Here is a 14396-nt window from a genome sequence, read left to right as displayed (position 1 = left end):
GACACTACCTCGCTGTGAGGATCTTCAGCGGGATGACTAAACCTCTGTAAGTATACTTTCTATACTCTATCCACGGAGAGGAGTTAGTAAAATCTCTGCTGCTCAGCGTGAACTTTGCGATGCTGTTCGTGCTCGCCTTGCTGTGGATGCGGCCGGTCGCGCGACACTACCTCGCTGTGAGGATCTTCAGTGGAATGACTAAACCTCTGTAAGTATACTTACTATACTCTATCCACGGAGAGAAGTTAGTAAAATCTCTGTTGCCCAAAGTGAACTTTGCGATGCTGTTCGTGCTAGCCTTGCTGTGGGTGCGGCCGGTTGCGCGACATTACCTCGCTGTGAGGACTCTGTAAGTGCTACTAAATATACGTAATAACTAGCTTTTGCCTGCGTCTTTATCGGCAAAGTATATCAATGTTTTTAAAAACTAGTCTTTGTTTCTATAACTTCATTCATTTCACTCAAAAATAAAAATACTACCTACTAAAAACAATTTTATGGATTATTATTGCACTTATCGATTAAGTAAATATTTTATGAATTTTTTGGCAGTTTATTATCACCTTAGGATCAAATTAAGATACTTTTCTATGTACTAAAGCATAGAAATCCTTATAGTTGAATTCAGTGCACTCACAGCTATTTTTGACGTGACAACGTCTTATAATTCGATAGAGCCGGCTGCACGCACGAAAAAACATGACTCATGCGGCGTTACCTCGCTCTGAGGCGTTCCATGTAAGGCTTGAAGTGCAAGCGAGAGCGCGGAACGAGCGACAAAGAAGCACAATCGGCCTTTGTTGTCACGTTCAACTATCGTCAGTAAACCGACTTTACAGACAACCAATTTTTTTTTTCAGTATGACTTCTGAGGCATTCGACACTCTTCGCCTGGTGCTGGTGGTGGGCAGCGTGGTGGCACGGGTGGCGCTGATGCCGCAACAGCTGCAGGCCTACTTGGACATGGCGCAGAGACGGCTGGATGTGCAGAAGAAGGAAGCAGGCAGGATCACTAATATCGACTTGCAGAAAAAGGTCACCATTCCTTATATTTTTTTAGGGTTGCGTACCTCAAAAGGAAAAATGGTATCCTTATAAGATCACTTTGTTGTCTGTCTGTCCATCTATCTGTCTGTGTGTTTTTTCAATTTTGTGGTTTTTAGGGTTTTTTACCTCAAAAGGAAAAAAGGAACTCTTATTTATAGGATCACTTTGTTGTCTGTCTGTCGTGTCTGTCAAGAAAACCTATAGGGTACTTCCCGTTGACCTAGAATCATGAAATTTGGTAGGTAGGTAAGTCTTATAGCACAAGTAAAGGAATAAATCCGAAAATAGTGAATTTGTGGTTACATCTCACAAAAAATTAAAATGCGTTCACAAATAAATTAATTTACTAAATCACTTATAGATGGCGCTGTTGTTATTAACTTGCAGTTTTGCACATACAAATGTTAAAATATCTTGTGCGATGGTATGGAACCCTTCATATGTCCAACTCGAACTTGACCGTTTTTCCAGGTAGCGTCAGTATTCTACTACCTGTGCGTGGTAGCGTTACAGTACGTGTGTCCCGTCATCATGTGCCTTTACCTCGCACTTATGTACAAGACGCTAGGGGGGTACTCCTGGTCCGCCCTCTTTACTGAAGGGGGGGAGGTTGCGAGTGAAGACAAGGCTACAGTTACTATGGAGGGGATGGAGCAGTTCCAAATGGCTTGGGAGAATTTGAAAATGGTAAGATATATTTTTTTGTAAGTAACCGACATTGCAAAGCCGAAGTGACAATGGGCAGGTTATATAGTTCGAAAACTCAATAGACGTTGGGATTCCAAGGTGTTGGAATGGCGAAGTCGCACTGGAACGCTTTAACGGTGAAGGAAAACGTGATGAAACCTGCGTGGTTGAAAGTTCTTCACGTTTTTGAAGGTGTGTGAAGTCTGCCAATCCCCACTTGGCCGGTGTGGTGGGCTGTGGCCAAAAACCTTCTCATTTTGAGAGGAAACCCATGCTCAGTAGTAGGCTGGCGATGGGTTGATCATGATAATGATGAATGGCCCATGATAAACTCAGCTGAGTGTTCTTTTTGTTGTCTCCATGATTTTTTTTACCTGACTGCGGGTAAAAAAAATCATGGACTGCCTAAAGAAAGGGTTATGATTTAGCAGTCTGTATGTATGTATATTTGTATCCAGATTCTGTGTGTTCCACCGTAGCACCTAAACTACTGGGCCGATTGTCAATTGATTCTTTGTAAAGGCCCGGGTGATATAGGCTATATTTTATACAAAAAAAAATGACCTAACGGTAGTTACATCAAAAAAGTAAGGGTATCAAAAAATTTTTTTCGCTTTTGTATTGAGTGGGATGTCAAATGAAAGAGAAAAAAATTTTGAGTTCATAAATATAAATCTACTACAGCATTAAAATATACCAAGCGACAGAAAAACGATTTTACTATAATATTTCAGTCTTTATTAAGACAATCACAGTGGGGTTTTAGTTTTCAACTTTGTCTTGTTCAATGTGTTGCAGGTGTTCACGGAAGACGTGCACCGCGGCGTGTTCGGCTTTGCGACGTGGTGGTGCTGCTTCTCCTGGTTCTTGACCACCGCGCTCGGCTCCATGTACCAGTCCTACTTCCGCATCTCGTGATCTGATCTAACGCTCGTTAAAAGTCTTAGGCTAAAGCCCTTGTCGGCTATTGTTCGCGACAGGTCGAGATGGCAATTTTCTAGTGAGGTGATATCACATAACTGGTAATCGATACTGATATTTTTTTTGGTATGCAACATGATGAAAAGTACATAATATTTTATTCATCAAAATCGAAATCCTTAGGTATATTAACATCGCTGAAAACACTAGATTTGAATTATTGTGAAAGTGATTTTAATTCTTCATGTGGTCCTACTGATTTTGGATCGGATTTTATTCTGGACATAGACTTCTTTGGTTATGGCAGTGTAAAACACAGACCTATTTTACGTGTTTGAGGATGGATTATTGGTTATTTTACTTTAGCACGTGATGAGCAGGCAACCGAAGTCATATTTTTCAGTACACAAAAGTAACGACGAAATCGATAAACGCGGTCGATACGGACGCTTTCAACACTAAAACTATGACAGCTTGGGTGTGTAGGCCCCCCCCACACACACATACGCCCCCCCCCCCCCACATACGCCCCCCCCCCCCCCCCCCACACGCCCTGCACGTCTCACCTCATACCCCGATGGCTATGTCGACCTGTTGCGAACAAACTGTGTAGACGTATCTATGTATGACACAGACCAACTCGTCCTTAACCAAAGATGGAAATTTTATATGCCCATAGTTTTTATTTACTACTGCAAATTGTTTGATACGGCTCGTGGGGTAGGGTGCGGGTTTTGGGAGGTGGTAGAGATCTAATCATGTCGCAATTTTTTAAGTAAAAGTTCTTCTTTTTAGGGTTCAGTACCTCAAATGGAAAAAGGAACCCTTATAGATTTAGATTAGATTTATTTATTTATTATTTATTTATAGTGTCACTTTGTTGTCTGCCCGTCTGTCCATCATGTCTTAAGAAAACCTATTGGGTGCTTCCGATTGACATAAAATCCTGCGCAGGTAGGTACAGTACGCGACAGGTCGAGATGACAATCGGGGAGGAGACACCCCTCACACCGGCACAGCTGCCATCTCTGTCGGGTAAAAAAGAAAATTGTTATTTTTGTACGATGGTACGGAACCCTTCGCGCGCTAGTCCGACTCGCTTTTGACCGGGTTTTAGGGAGAGATCTGTATTTAATTTATTATTTATGTTATTTATTATCTGTTCTATTACCTAAAGGACAAGAACAAATTCAGACGAATTCAGCTGCAGCCTGCAATGTGCCATAATATTTGCACAGACAAAAATGATCTCTTAGTCTGCGCAAATATGCGCAAAAAAAGAGAATTTTCCATCCATACTACTGCACTGGTACTAAAAATCCTATTGTTTCATGTAGTAAAATTATCATAGTACATAAGTATCTGTATTTACGTGTCAGAATAGTATTATAAGTTTATAAGTGTTTGTTGGATTTTTGTAAGCTCAATGCCCTTTATAAGGATAAAATATTTGTTAGATTTGACTGTTTTTATTAAAAGTTTTGCATTTAAGTATGGTTGTTTATTTTATGCACACCTTACCAACCTATCCGACAAGTATCTTTTCGCTGCAATACCTGCCGCCTGCTCGCTATTTTTTAGTACCTCAAACGGAAAAACGGAACCCTTGTAGGAGCACTTTATTGTCTGTCTGTCCGTCTGTCGTGAAAACCTAAAGGGTACCTTCCGTTCATCTAAGGACATGTAGGTACAATCTAAAACAGATTTTTGTTTATTTTATGCATAATCGTTTTTGATTTATCATGCAAAATGTCGGAAAGTCGGTCACCCGACTTGGTCAACGTTGCTTAACCAACCCAATCCCATAGTTATATGTCTAGATTATTGATTAAAATAAATACAATGTAAGGATTTAGGAAACCTTTTTACTGTACCTACATAATAATATTATGTACCTAATATAATATTAGTACTTATCCATTTTAATCTGAATGACTTGCTATTGCATTATATATAAGTACCTAGGCACTGCTGTAGTTAGCTATAGTATTGACTCGAAAAAATTTAAATGGTTACGCAATGGCCACATATCACCGCTGGGTTTTTATTCTAAGCGCACCGCAATGCACAAAACTGCGATAAGAATGATGCAGTTTGCACGTGGTACATATACCTACATAATATTGATTTTGTTATTAGAAGAATAGAACAATAGAACCTCGGAATATAATAGGTAATGGTAGTAATTTATGGAACAACTTGAATAATAAAAGGACTGCTATTGAATATATTAATAATACTGTTAAAAGTATGGCATTCTAAAATTTATTTAAATTAATTTTCTGTAATACAGCCAAACTGGAACTGTCTCTAGATTATAGCTTATCTGTGGCATCACCAATGCCAACATCTTCAAAACTGCAAATAATTATCTGTGGAGCTATATGGTAAAAGTGATGGGATCAATTTTTATCGATAGCTATTTATTTTAATAATGGGCATAAAGTGAAGGAATCAAACAAAACAATAAACAGCTTTTCATATCACATGTTGGTTTATTCTCGAAAACACCATTGTAATTACTATTTTTTATTGTACTTTTATACAATCAGTAAATAACTGAGAAAAATAAAATACGCACAGTAGTTTAGTTACTATCCGGACTTTACATATTTACCGAATGAATGCTGGTAAAACCTGCTGGTTTACTATTTATCACAAAACAGTTCAGACTTCTAGTTACCATTAAGAGTTGACTTATCTTTAGTTTCATTGCAAAATTGTTTGAGCTTGTGGCGAAATGTTGGCGGGTGCAGCGGCTACCAGCACCGAACGGGCCAAGAGGCGCAAATATGAAAACCTCGATGGGAGCTTCATATTTGTGCCTTTTGGAGTAGAGTTCTTTTCGAGGAAATTCCGAAAAGGGTTATCGAGTCAACCGGGGACCCGAGAGCTGGCAGCTACCTTGGGCAAAGAATGAGTTTGGCCATCCAAAGGGGTAATGCTGCCAGCATCTTGGGTACAATGCCTCGCTGCGGTGGACTCGATTAGGTTTTCTAAAACTTTAATTTGGTTAATTTTAGTTTTTAATTTAATTATTTTTATATGTTTTGACGTGACAACGTCTTATAATTCGATAGAGCCGGCTGTACGCACGAAAAAACATGACTCATGCGGCGTTACCTCGCTCTGAGGCGTTCCATGTAAGGCTTGAAGTGCAAGCGAGAGCGCGGAACGAGCGACAAAGAAGCACAATCGGCCTTTGTTGTCACGTTCAACTATCGTCAGTAAACCGACTTTACAGACAACCAATTTTTTTAGTTTTAATTTAGAAATAACAAGTAATTACCTATTTGAATGAAAATTAAAAAGTAACTTTTTAGAATAACGTCTTCGTTTTTGGAGGCTGCTAAAACACTAACTATTGAAGTTATCGATAAGATTATTTATCGATATGAGCACAGCCATAGCTTTGTCAGTTTCTCGCGACATTTTGAGAGTGACGCTTTCTGGAATGAGATTTTTGCACCAATCAGCGTCAAGCGCGGTAAAAGATATTTAATCCTATTGGCTGACGTGGCGGAATATTCCAGAAAACTCGAGTGACGTCTGGCGATTACGCCGATTGCATATAAAGTGCTTCATCTGCGTCAGGCGCCATTTTATTACGTGAAAAGAGGCCGACAATCGCGCACCTTTGCTGAGTGTACTACTATTTAAGTCTACTGAAGTTATAATCTAAGATAAAACAGTGAGTATTTCTTTTTACTATATTTCATTTCATTGTATTCTAATTTTTAATGAATTGTGTAATTTTGTCGCGTATTTTCCCCGAAAAAGGTTAGCTTTTGTTCTTATTGGTCTCTCCATTTTGGAACTTCCTTGTGCTATCTGATGAGTCATTTTTGTAACTACTAAACTAGTAACTACTGAATAGGTCATTTACTTCTCAAGTTCTTGATAACCCGATGATAACCGTAATTTCTGACCTTTTCCTTTATTTTTGACCCTTGATTATGCATAGCTTTGGCACGTGGTTACGCCCATTTCGATCATCAAAACCGGCTTGGAAATCTTTGTTCTGTGATCTGTGATTATTCCCGGTTATGTATTTCTACCATTGTTCTGCTTCGTTCTGGAACTTCCGTTGCCGATCGATAGCGTGTTCTAGACGATGTCTGCCATGCGTTTCCCGCGTGACGGACGAGTGACTGCATCAATTTTCCATGCTTTGACACTTTAATCTTGCTGATATTGATCTAGGTTATGCAGATAGTACTTTGAACTGGAAATAGTTCATCAAACCCACCCACGCGGCACGCTTATATTCAAGTCTAGCTTTTCCATTGTTGTTTCAATAGATTAGGGTTACCACATCTATATGATAGAAAGTAGGACAGGTAGGCGGGAGCAATAAGAATAAGATAGCAGTACACCTATTCAGACAGTCATTTAAAAAAAAAATTGTGGACAGTTAGAATTGCCACCTAATCTATTCGTAATTCTTATAACTCAGCTAGCATAATATTATGTTCAGGAAACCCCGAGGTATTTAGTATTATAGGGATCGTACCATCTTTGTCATTTTCTGTAAATTGGAATCTATAGTTGAGGCTACATATTTATCGTCGCTAGTTTGTAGAAAGGGCGAATAAGCCATTTTTCTATATTATATAGAATTCCAATATATAAAACTATCGACTTATAATCACAACCTTGAAGGGTCCTAAAAGCCATTAGTTGGAATAACTATGTCTGATACATTGACTAATGATCCATTTTTTGTTCCAGATGGCAAAAGCACCTGCTGTAGGTATTGATCTGGGGACCACCTACTCCTGCGTTGGAGTGTTCCAGCATGGGAAAGTGGAGATCATCGCAAACGACCAGGGCAACAGAACAACGCCCTCATACGTCGCGTTCACCGACACCGAGCGACTCATTGGTGATGCAGCCAAGAACCAGGTTGCTATGAACCCCAACAACACTATTTTTGGTGAGTAACTAAGTCCTTTTAATCTGGTCTAGATTTTAGGAGTTAGAAGATTGTACAACAGTATGATGGTAGGGTAGGACTTAGACAACAATTTACGCAAATTGATACTGTGAAGCAATGTTTAATCCATCACTAATTGCTAGGGCAATAGGGCAATAACCTAGTATGCTGTGCATTCATAGATATAGTGACTCATTGTAATTCAGGCAAAACCCAGGTTGCCTTGAACCTAAACAACATTATTTTTGATGAGTAACCAAGTCCTTAATTTGGTCTGTTTTTTTTTCTTTATTTATTTAGGTACTTTTATATCTAAGTACATGTCATCCCCATTTGGTCTAACTAGTATGACTATGAGTAGCACCTTTAGAAAAAAATACTGTCCTAGCTGTAACAACAGCAAGAACACAGCAGCAGTACCTGTAATAGTTCTATGACCTTCAATTTAATATGACCACAAAGGTGATAAGTACATACAATAGAATACTAGCTGTGATGCTCGCAACTTTATCTGTGTGGAAGTGAATTAATTATTAGGTTATTCACAAAACCCTATAAAAAGCACTATTATTCTTCTGTCTCCAAACTATGTGGTTGAACTGTGAAAAAAGATATAATAGACAGACTTGTATTAAGTATTAGAATGGAATATGAATACATAAAATCCACTAAATTTTTCATGACAGTTGTTTAATTTTTTGATTTAAAAAAAACTTGTTATTGAAGCTAGACAATAAAACTTGAAAAAGGAAATTCAAAATTTTTATTAGACTTTATGAATAATCAGTTTTTACGATGAAAATAATTCATACATAGCAAATTTTAGATATCAAATCAAACTGATTTACTAGTTTGTGATAATTGATAAAACAACCTACAAATGGCTTTAAAAATCCTATCAAAGCTTTATCTGAAGAGATGAGTCATTTCTGTTTAGAGCAAATTAGTTGGAAATGATATTATCATACTGAATTCATGATAATACCAAAGTGTATTTCCAATTACTCATGCATTCCTTGCTAAAGGAAAACATCCTGAGGAAAATTGATTTCTTAGGAAAAACATTTTTCTTGAATCTTAAAACAAATTGGTTTGATTTCAGTAGGTCAAGTTTGTTCTACATCCATACATCTTATATACTAGATATCATAGATTTGTCTTTTCACAGCCCTTTTTTCACAGATCTTTTTATTTGATTTGGATGAAATTTGGTACATCCCATGGACAGACATGGCTACTTTTTTTATCCTGGAAAATAAAGTTTTTAAAAATCCTAAATTCATGTGGGCGAATTCGCGAGAACCATCTATTTGGTACAGAATAGCTTGCATCCAGAAGATGAATATAGGTTACTTTTATCCCAGAAAATTTGAGTTCCCATGGGAATCAAAAAAACTGAAATCAATGCGAGCAAAGTCGTGGGCACCATCTAGCTTTCTTATACATGTTTCTCAGTAAAATAATTGGCTTTGACGGCCGGTTCACACATGTCTCCGTTTTACTGTTCCGTTTTATCGCGTACGTTTTTTTTTCGTCGATGGCGTATGTAGTTGTATGAGCGACTTCACACATGGCACGGTATTCTGTATACAGTAAAAAATATCGTTCCGTAAAAAAATGACATTCCGTTTTGTCATCGAATACTGGACGGACGGAACGGAAATATACGGATATACTGGGCAGATACTTTTCCTCTAACGCGTATCTTGCTTTTTTAAATCCTTTTCCAATAGTTTAAGAAGTTCATCAAAAGTAGACATTGACATACGAAAGTAATTGAAAAATTTCGATTCACCACCTCGTATCTGACTCATAAGTAAACTGTAAGCACCCTCTCTAGACCTTTGGGCCATAAGTGGATGCTGCCAATAACGTCGAATCTTCCTTCTCTGACGATAGTACCAATACAACACGACAGCTTCCATCCTTGTTGAATAGCGGCGGTATACTGCGAGTTTTCATCAGCAAAATTTCGCATCCAGTAATGACGGATCCGTTGAACGTTATACGGTGCCTATGTGTGAACAGAGCATAAATTTATGACGTATCCGTTTAAAACGTACCAGTAAAACGGACTCCCATGTGTGAACGGGCCGTAAGGCATAAAGATAAAACTTCCTTGACTTGAAATGGTGTTGCAAGGTTTTATGAGTCATTTAGCTTTACTTTGATTTTTTTTAGTGCTAATGTGGCATTGAAGTATGTAATAGTAATTACTCCTTTAATTTATTATGATTTATGACGTAGCAACTTAGCAAGGTATGGAATATCTACCTGTGATTAGTAACCTAGCTTTATAAAAAAGTAGTTTTGCTTCTTTTTAGGGTTCCATATAAATATGATATCAAAGGAATACTTATTGTGCAATCAAGTCTGTCTGTCTAGCTATTCACACCTGGTTATCTCAGTAATTACTAATGCTATCAATTTGGACATTTGGAAATAGTTCTAAATAATACTTGTCCAATTTTATTTCAAGTTCAAAAAATATTCATACAATAAAAGGAATCAGAATTTTAATGTGGAGTTACGAGATCCATTTACACATTCTGAAATAGATTCATCTGATTTGTTATTGTTGAAATAATATGTCTGTCTGTTTCAAAGATGAATAAGTAATTTAACCAATTTGTCTGTGTTTTTTTACTTATTATTCTTTCATGATGATAACCAATATACTAGACTAGAGTCTCTGAACATAGTGAATGAGACCAATAATCTGAGAATGTTTCCAATAGACATTGAAGGATTGATGGAGCAGCAAGTACAGTAAATGACCAATGTGTTTGTTTGTTACAGATGCCAAACGACTTATTGGCCGCAAGTTTGAAGACACAACTGTTCAAGCTGACATGAAGCACTGGCCATTCGAAGTGGTCAGCGACGGCGGCAAACCAAAGATTAAGGTACAGTACAAAGGCGAGGATAAGACCTTCTTCCCCGAAGAAGTAAGCTCCATGGTGCTTACCAAGATGAAGGAAACAGCCGAGGCTTACCTCGGCAAAACGGTGCAGAATGCAGTTATCACGGTTCCAGCGTACTTCAACGACTCCCAGCGACAGGCCACGAAAGATGCGGGTACCATCTCTGGCCTGAACGTTCTCCGAATCATCAACGAGCCGACTGCTGCTGCGATTGCGTATGGTCTTGACAAGAAAGGAGGAGGAGAACGAAATGTCCTGATTTTCGATCTCGGCGGCGGGACCTTCGACGTGTCCATCCTGACCATCGAGGACGGCATCTTCGAGGTGAAGTCCACCGCCGGAGACACGCACTTGGGAGGCGAGGACTTCGACAACCGCATGGTCAACCACTTCGTCCAGGAGTTCAAGCGGAAGTACAAGAAAGATCTCACCACCAACAAGCGGGCTCTGCGTAGGTTGCGCACGGCCTGCGAGCGCGCAAAGAGAACTCTGTCCTCTTCCACGCAGGCGAGCATCGAAATCGATTCTCTCTTCGAGGGTATCGACTTCTACACGTCCATTACCAGAGCTCGCTTTGAGGAGTTGAACGCTGACCTGTTCCGATCCACCATGGAGCCCGTCGAGAAGTCCCTTCGCGACGCCAAGATGGACAAGGCGCAAATCCACGACATCGTCTTGGTCGGTGGGTCCACCCGTATTCCCAAGGTGCAGAAGCTCCTTCAAGACTTCTTCAACGGCAAGGAGCTCAACAAGTCCATCAACCCTGACGAGGCCGTGGCGTACGGCGCCGCGGTCCAGGCCGCCATCTTACACGGCGACAAGTCTGAGGAGGTCCAGGACCTGCTGCTGCTGGATGTGACGCCTTTGTCGCTCGGTATCGAAACCGCCGGCGGCGTCATGACTACGCTCATCAAGCGAAACACTACCATCCCAACCAAGCAGACTCAAACCTTCACCACGTATTCTGACAACCAACCCGGCGTGCTCATTCAAGTATTCGAGGGTGAGCGTGCCATGACCAAAGACAACAACCTGCTTGGAAAATTCGAGCTGACCGGCATTCCGCCCGCGCCGCGCGGCGTCCCTCAAATCGAGGTCACCTTCGACATCGACGCCAACGGTATCCTCAACGTCTCCGCCGTGGAGAAGTCCACAAACAAGGAGAACAAGATCACCATCACCAACGACAAGGGCCGCTTGTCCAAGGAGGAGATCGAGCGCATGGTGAATGAAGCAGAGAAGTACCGCAACGAGGACGAGAAGCAGAAGGAGTGCATCCAAGCTAAGAACGCCCTCGAGTCGTACTGCTTCAACATGAAGTCCACCATGGAGGATGATAAGCTAAAGGACAAGCTTTCGGATGCCGACAAGCAGACCATTCTGGATAAGTGCAATGACACCATCAAGTGGCTGGATTCCAACCAGCTGGCTGATAAGGAGGAGTATGAGCACAAGCAGAAAGAGCTGGAGGGTGTATGCAACCCTATAATCACCAAGATGTACCAGGGTGCGGGCGGCGCGCCCGGTGGCATGCCCGGCATGCCCGGATTCCCCGGAGGCGCACCCGGCGCTGGGGGTGCAGCGCCCGGCGGCGGCGCCGGCCCCACCATCGAGGAGGTCGACTAAACATTCCAAACCTTCAGTATCACCACCCACTGATTCCGATTTCTTTAAATTGTTGAAAGTTCTGTCAACTTAAATAAATGAACCTAATTTAAAATTCAATAATGGTTTGATTTGCCTATCTAATCCCATTTTAAATGTGTTACTGTAAAAGTTCGAACTACAATAAGTCCTAAAGATTTTCCAGAAGTTATTGAGTGTGATCGTCAGGTCACATCTACTAGACCACCTTGGCTTGGTAAATGTTGGGTTTTCTGGAAAATCTTATAATTTACCATATTTGGAGCTTTTTCAGTAACACGGATAAGTAGCTAAATCGAGCGAGGTGCCTGGACATGTACGAAATATGAATATCTATTCTGGCCTCGTACCTTCTTCTCTCTGGGCTGGTTTCCGCACTTAAACGTTTTCGTCTGTTGTGCGTGTGTTGCCCCTCCCCGCCGAAGTTGGCCTCGTACCTATGTACGTAAATAGTTCCATGGGTATAGTTTGCGACAGGTCGAGATGGCAATCGGGGTATGAGGCGGGCAGGTGACTATCCCGCACCGGGTTAGCGCTGGGGCTATGCGGGGTGTCCTCACCTCGATTACCATGTCGACCTGTCGCAAACATTACGTGCCTACCTACTTCAAACGTCATGACTTATTTTTATTATTTCCTTGAAAACTAAAATAGCAGTCGCTATGGCAGAAGAAACTAATCTCGGTTTCCGTTTTACTAGAGGTTAACCACATTCAAGCTGTTCACTATGTAGTACATACCTAAATACTCATAACAACAATCACTAAACACTACGCGAGCGCCCGTAAATAAAATCCGAAATGCCTAGGCACCTAGCCTTTTTAGGGTTCTTTTTGTACGATGGTTGGTACGGAACCCTTCCTGTGCTCATTATCCAAGTCATATTGAAAGACAAACTTTTAGTAGACAGAAATCCCGTTAAAAAAAAATTAAATTAAAAATTTAAAAAACCCCCGACACATAAACCTCTAAAAAGTAAAAAAATAATAGGTAAGTATGTATGGGCCCTTTAAGAATAGTATAAATAGTAAAGTTTTTATCCAAGCGCTCGTTGCGCCAGGGGACCGCTACCTATCATAAACTATGAAAGTCATCTGTTGTAGAAAGAATAGTCTTTAGCGGTCCCCCGACGCAACGAACGCTTGGATAAAAACTTTACTATTTATACTATTCTTAAAGGGCCCATACATACTTACCTATTATTTTTTTACTTTTTAGAGGTTTATGTGTCGGGGGTTTTTTAAATTTTTAATTTAATTTTTATTTCACGCTTTTTAAACTTTTATTCATAAATTACCGTTTATTTGTGCCATTCTAAAACCCAATTTCTATAATAATATAAATCCAATAAGGCAGCTAATTATCTCTTCAAAAGTAACATCAATGTTATGTTAATTATACGTTCCATGAAATATTTTTGACCGAACATCACTAAATCCACTAAATCAAGAATTATCTGAATGACTCACATAGTTCAACACGACCAAAACGAAATATCTCTTTCTAACATGTCGTTGCTTTAAAAATGTACCCATTTTACGTAGTCGTATAATAGTTCGCTTTTTTTAAGATATACGATTAAATTGAAATCGACTTTCATCCGATGAAATAAGGAATAAAGTGGCTTGTATGTCATTTTGTTTGTTATTGCATGTCAAATTTTTATTTGACATAACTTTCAAAAACCGGTCAAGTGCGAGTCTGCCTCACACATGAAGAGTTCCGTACAAGTTTTTTTTTATGTAATGACAATTCAGTTGTCGGATTTTTCTGTTTACTTGGGCCACAGGAGTAGAGTGCTTGGGCTATAAGATATTGCTACCTGCCTTTCATGATTCTACGTAAACGGGAAGTACCCAATTTATAAGTTTTGATTCTCTTGAAAGATGACACACAGACAGACAACGAAGTGGTGAAGGAAAACATCGTCAGGAAACCTGCATGCTTAAGAGTTGGCCATAATGCTCCCTCAAAGGTGCGTGAGGTCTGCCAATACGTGCTTGGCCAGTGTGGTAGCTTCTCATTCTGAGAGGAGACTTGTGCTCAGTAGTGAGCCGGTGATGGGTTGATCCTGATGATGATGAATTTTAAACGTATTTTGTCAAAGTAAATAAGCTGAGTTCAAGCAGATAAAATATAAAGAAGGTGCGCCTAATGCATCATCCAAACCTGCGCGACAAATCGACTACGATGCGGGAACCTCAGCCGCGCGGAGGGTCATCGCCTCCTACGATATT

General features: G+C 40.0%; 2 protein-coding genes across 2 annotated transcripts in view; both read left to right on the top strand.

The window, feature by feature from the left end:
- Nucleotides 1–2854, top strand: part of LOC123867579 (transmembrane protein 161B) — a 6724-nt gene extending 3870 nt beyond the window's left edge. The window contains exons 6-9 of the mRNA XM_045909674.1: nt 1–46; nt 861–1035; nt 1519–1734; nt 2533–2854. The exon at nt 1–46 is cut by the window's left edge and continues 95 nt beyond it. Of these exons, the coding sequence (XP_045765630.1) occupies nt 1–46; nt 861–1035; nt 1519–1734; nt 2533–2652 (557 nt within the window). The 3' untranslated portion in view covers nt 2653–2854. The remainder of the gene's footprint in view (nt 47–860; nt 1036–1518; nt 1735–2532) is intronic.
- A 3337-nt stretch (nt 2855–6191) lies between these two features.
- On the top strand, nt 6192–12240 carry LOC123867911 (heat shock 70 kDa protein cognate 4). Its single transcript, XM_045910244.1, has 3 exons — nt 6192–6346; nt 7387–7591; nt 10391–12240. The coding sequence occupies exons 2-3, from the start codon at nt 7387–7389 to the stop codon at nt 12139–12141; spliced, it is 1956 nt and encodes a 651-aa protein (XP_045766200.1). The 5' UTR covers nt 6192–6346; the 3' UTR covers nt 12142–12240.
- Nucleotides 12241–14396: the final 2156 nt, after the last annotated feature.

The sequence above is a fragment of the Maniola jurtina genome, chromosome 8, assembly GCF_905333055.1.
Source record: "Maniola jurtina chromosome 8, ilManJurt1.1, whole genome shotgun sequence".
Classification (NCBI taxonomy): Eukaryota; Metazoa; Arthropoda; class Insecta; order Lepidoptera; family Nymphalidae; genus Maniola; species Maniola jurtina.
The sequence above is the reverse complement of the archived record's forward strand: the minus strand, read 5'-3'. Positions and strand labels throughout refer to the sequence as shown.

What these genes read in the sequence shown, in the direction of transcription:
- LOC123867911 (XM_045910244.1), top strand. Translation starts at nt 7,387, where the DNA reads ATGGCAAAAGCACCTGCTGTAGGTATTGATCTGGGGACCACCTACTCC. An exon ending in CCCCAACAACACTATTTTTG is followed by an intron (nt 7,592 to 10,390) that starts GTGAGTAACTAA and finishes TGTTTGTTACAG; the next exon opens with ATGCCAAACGACTTATTGGC.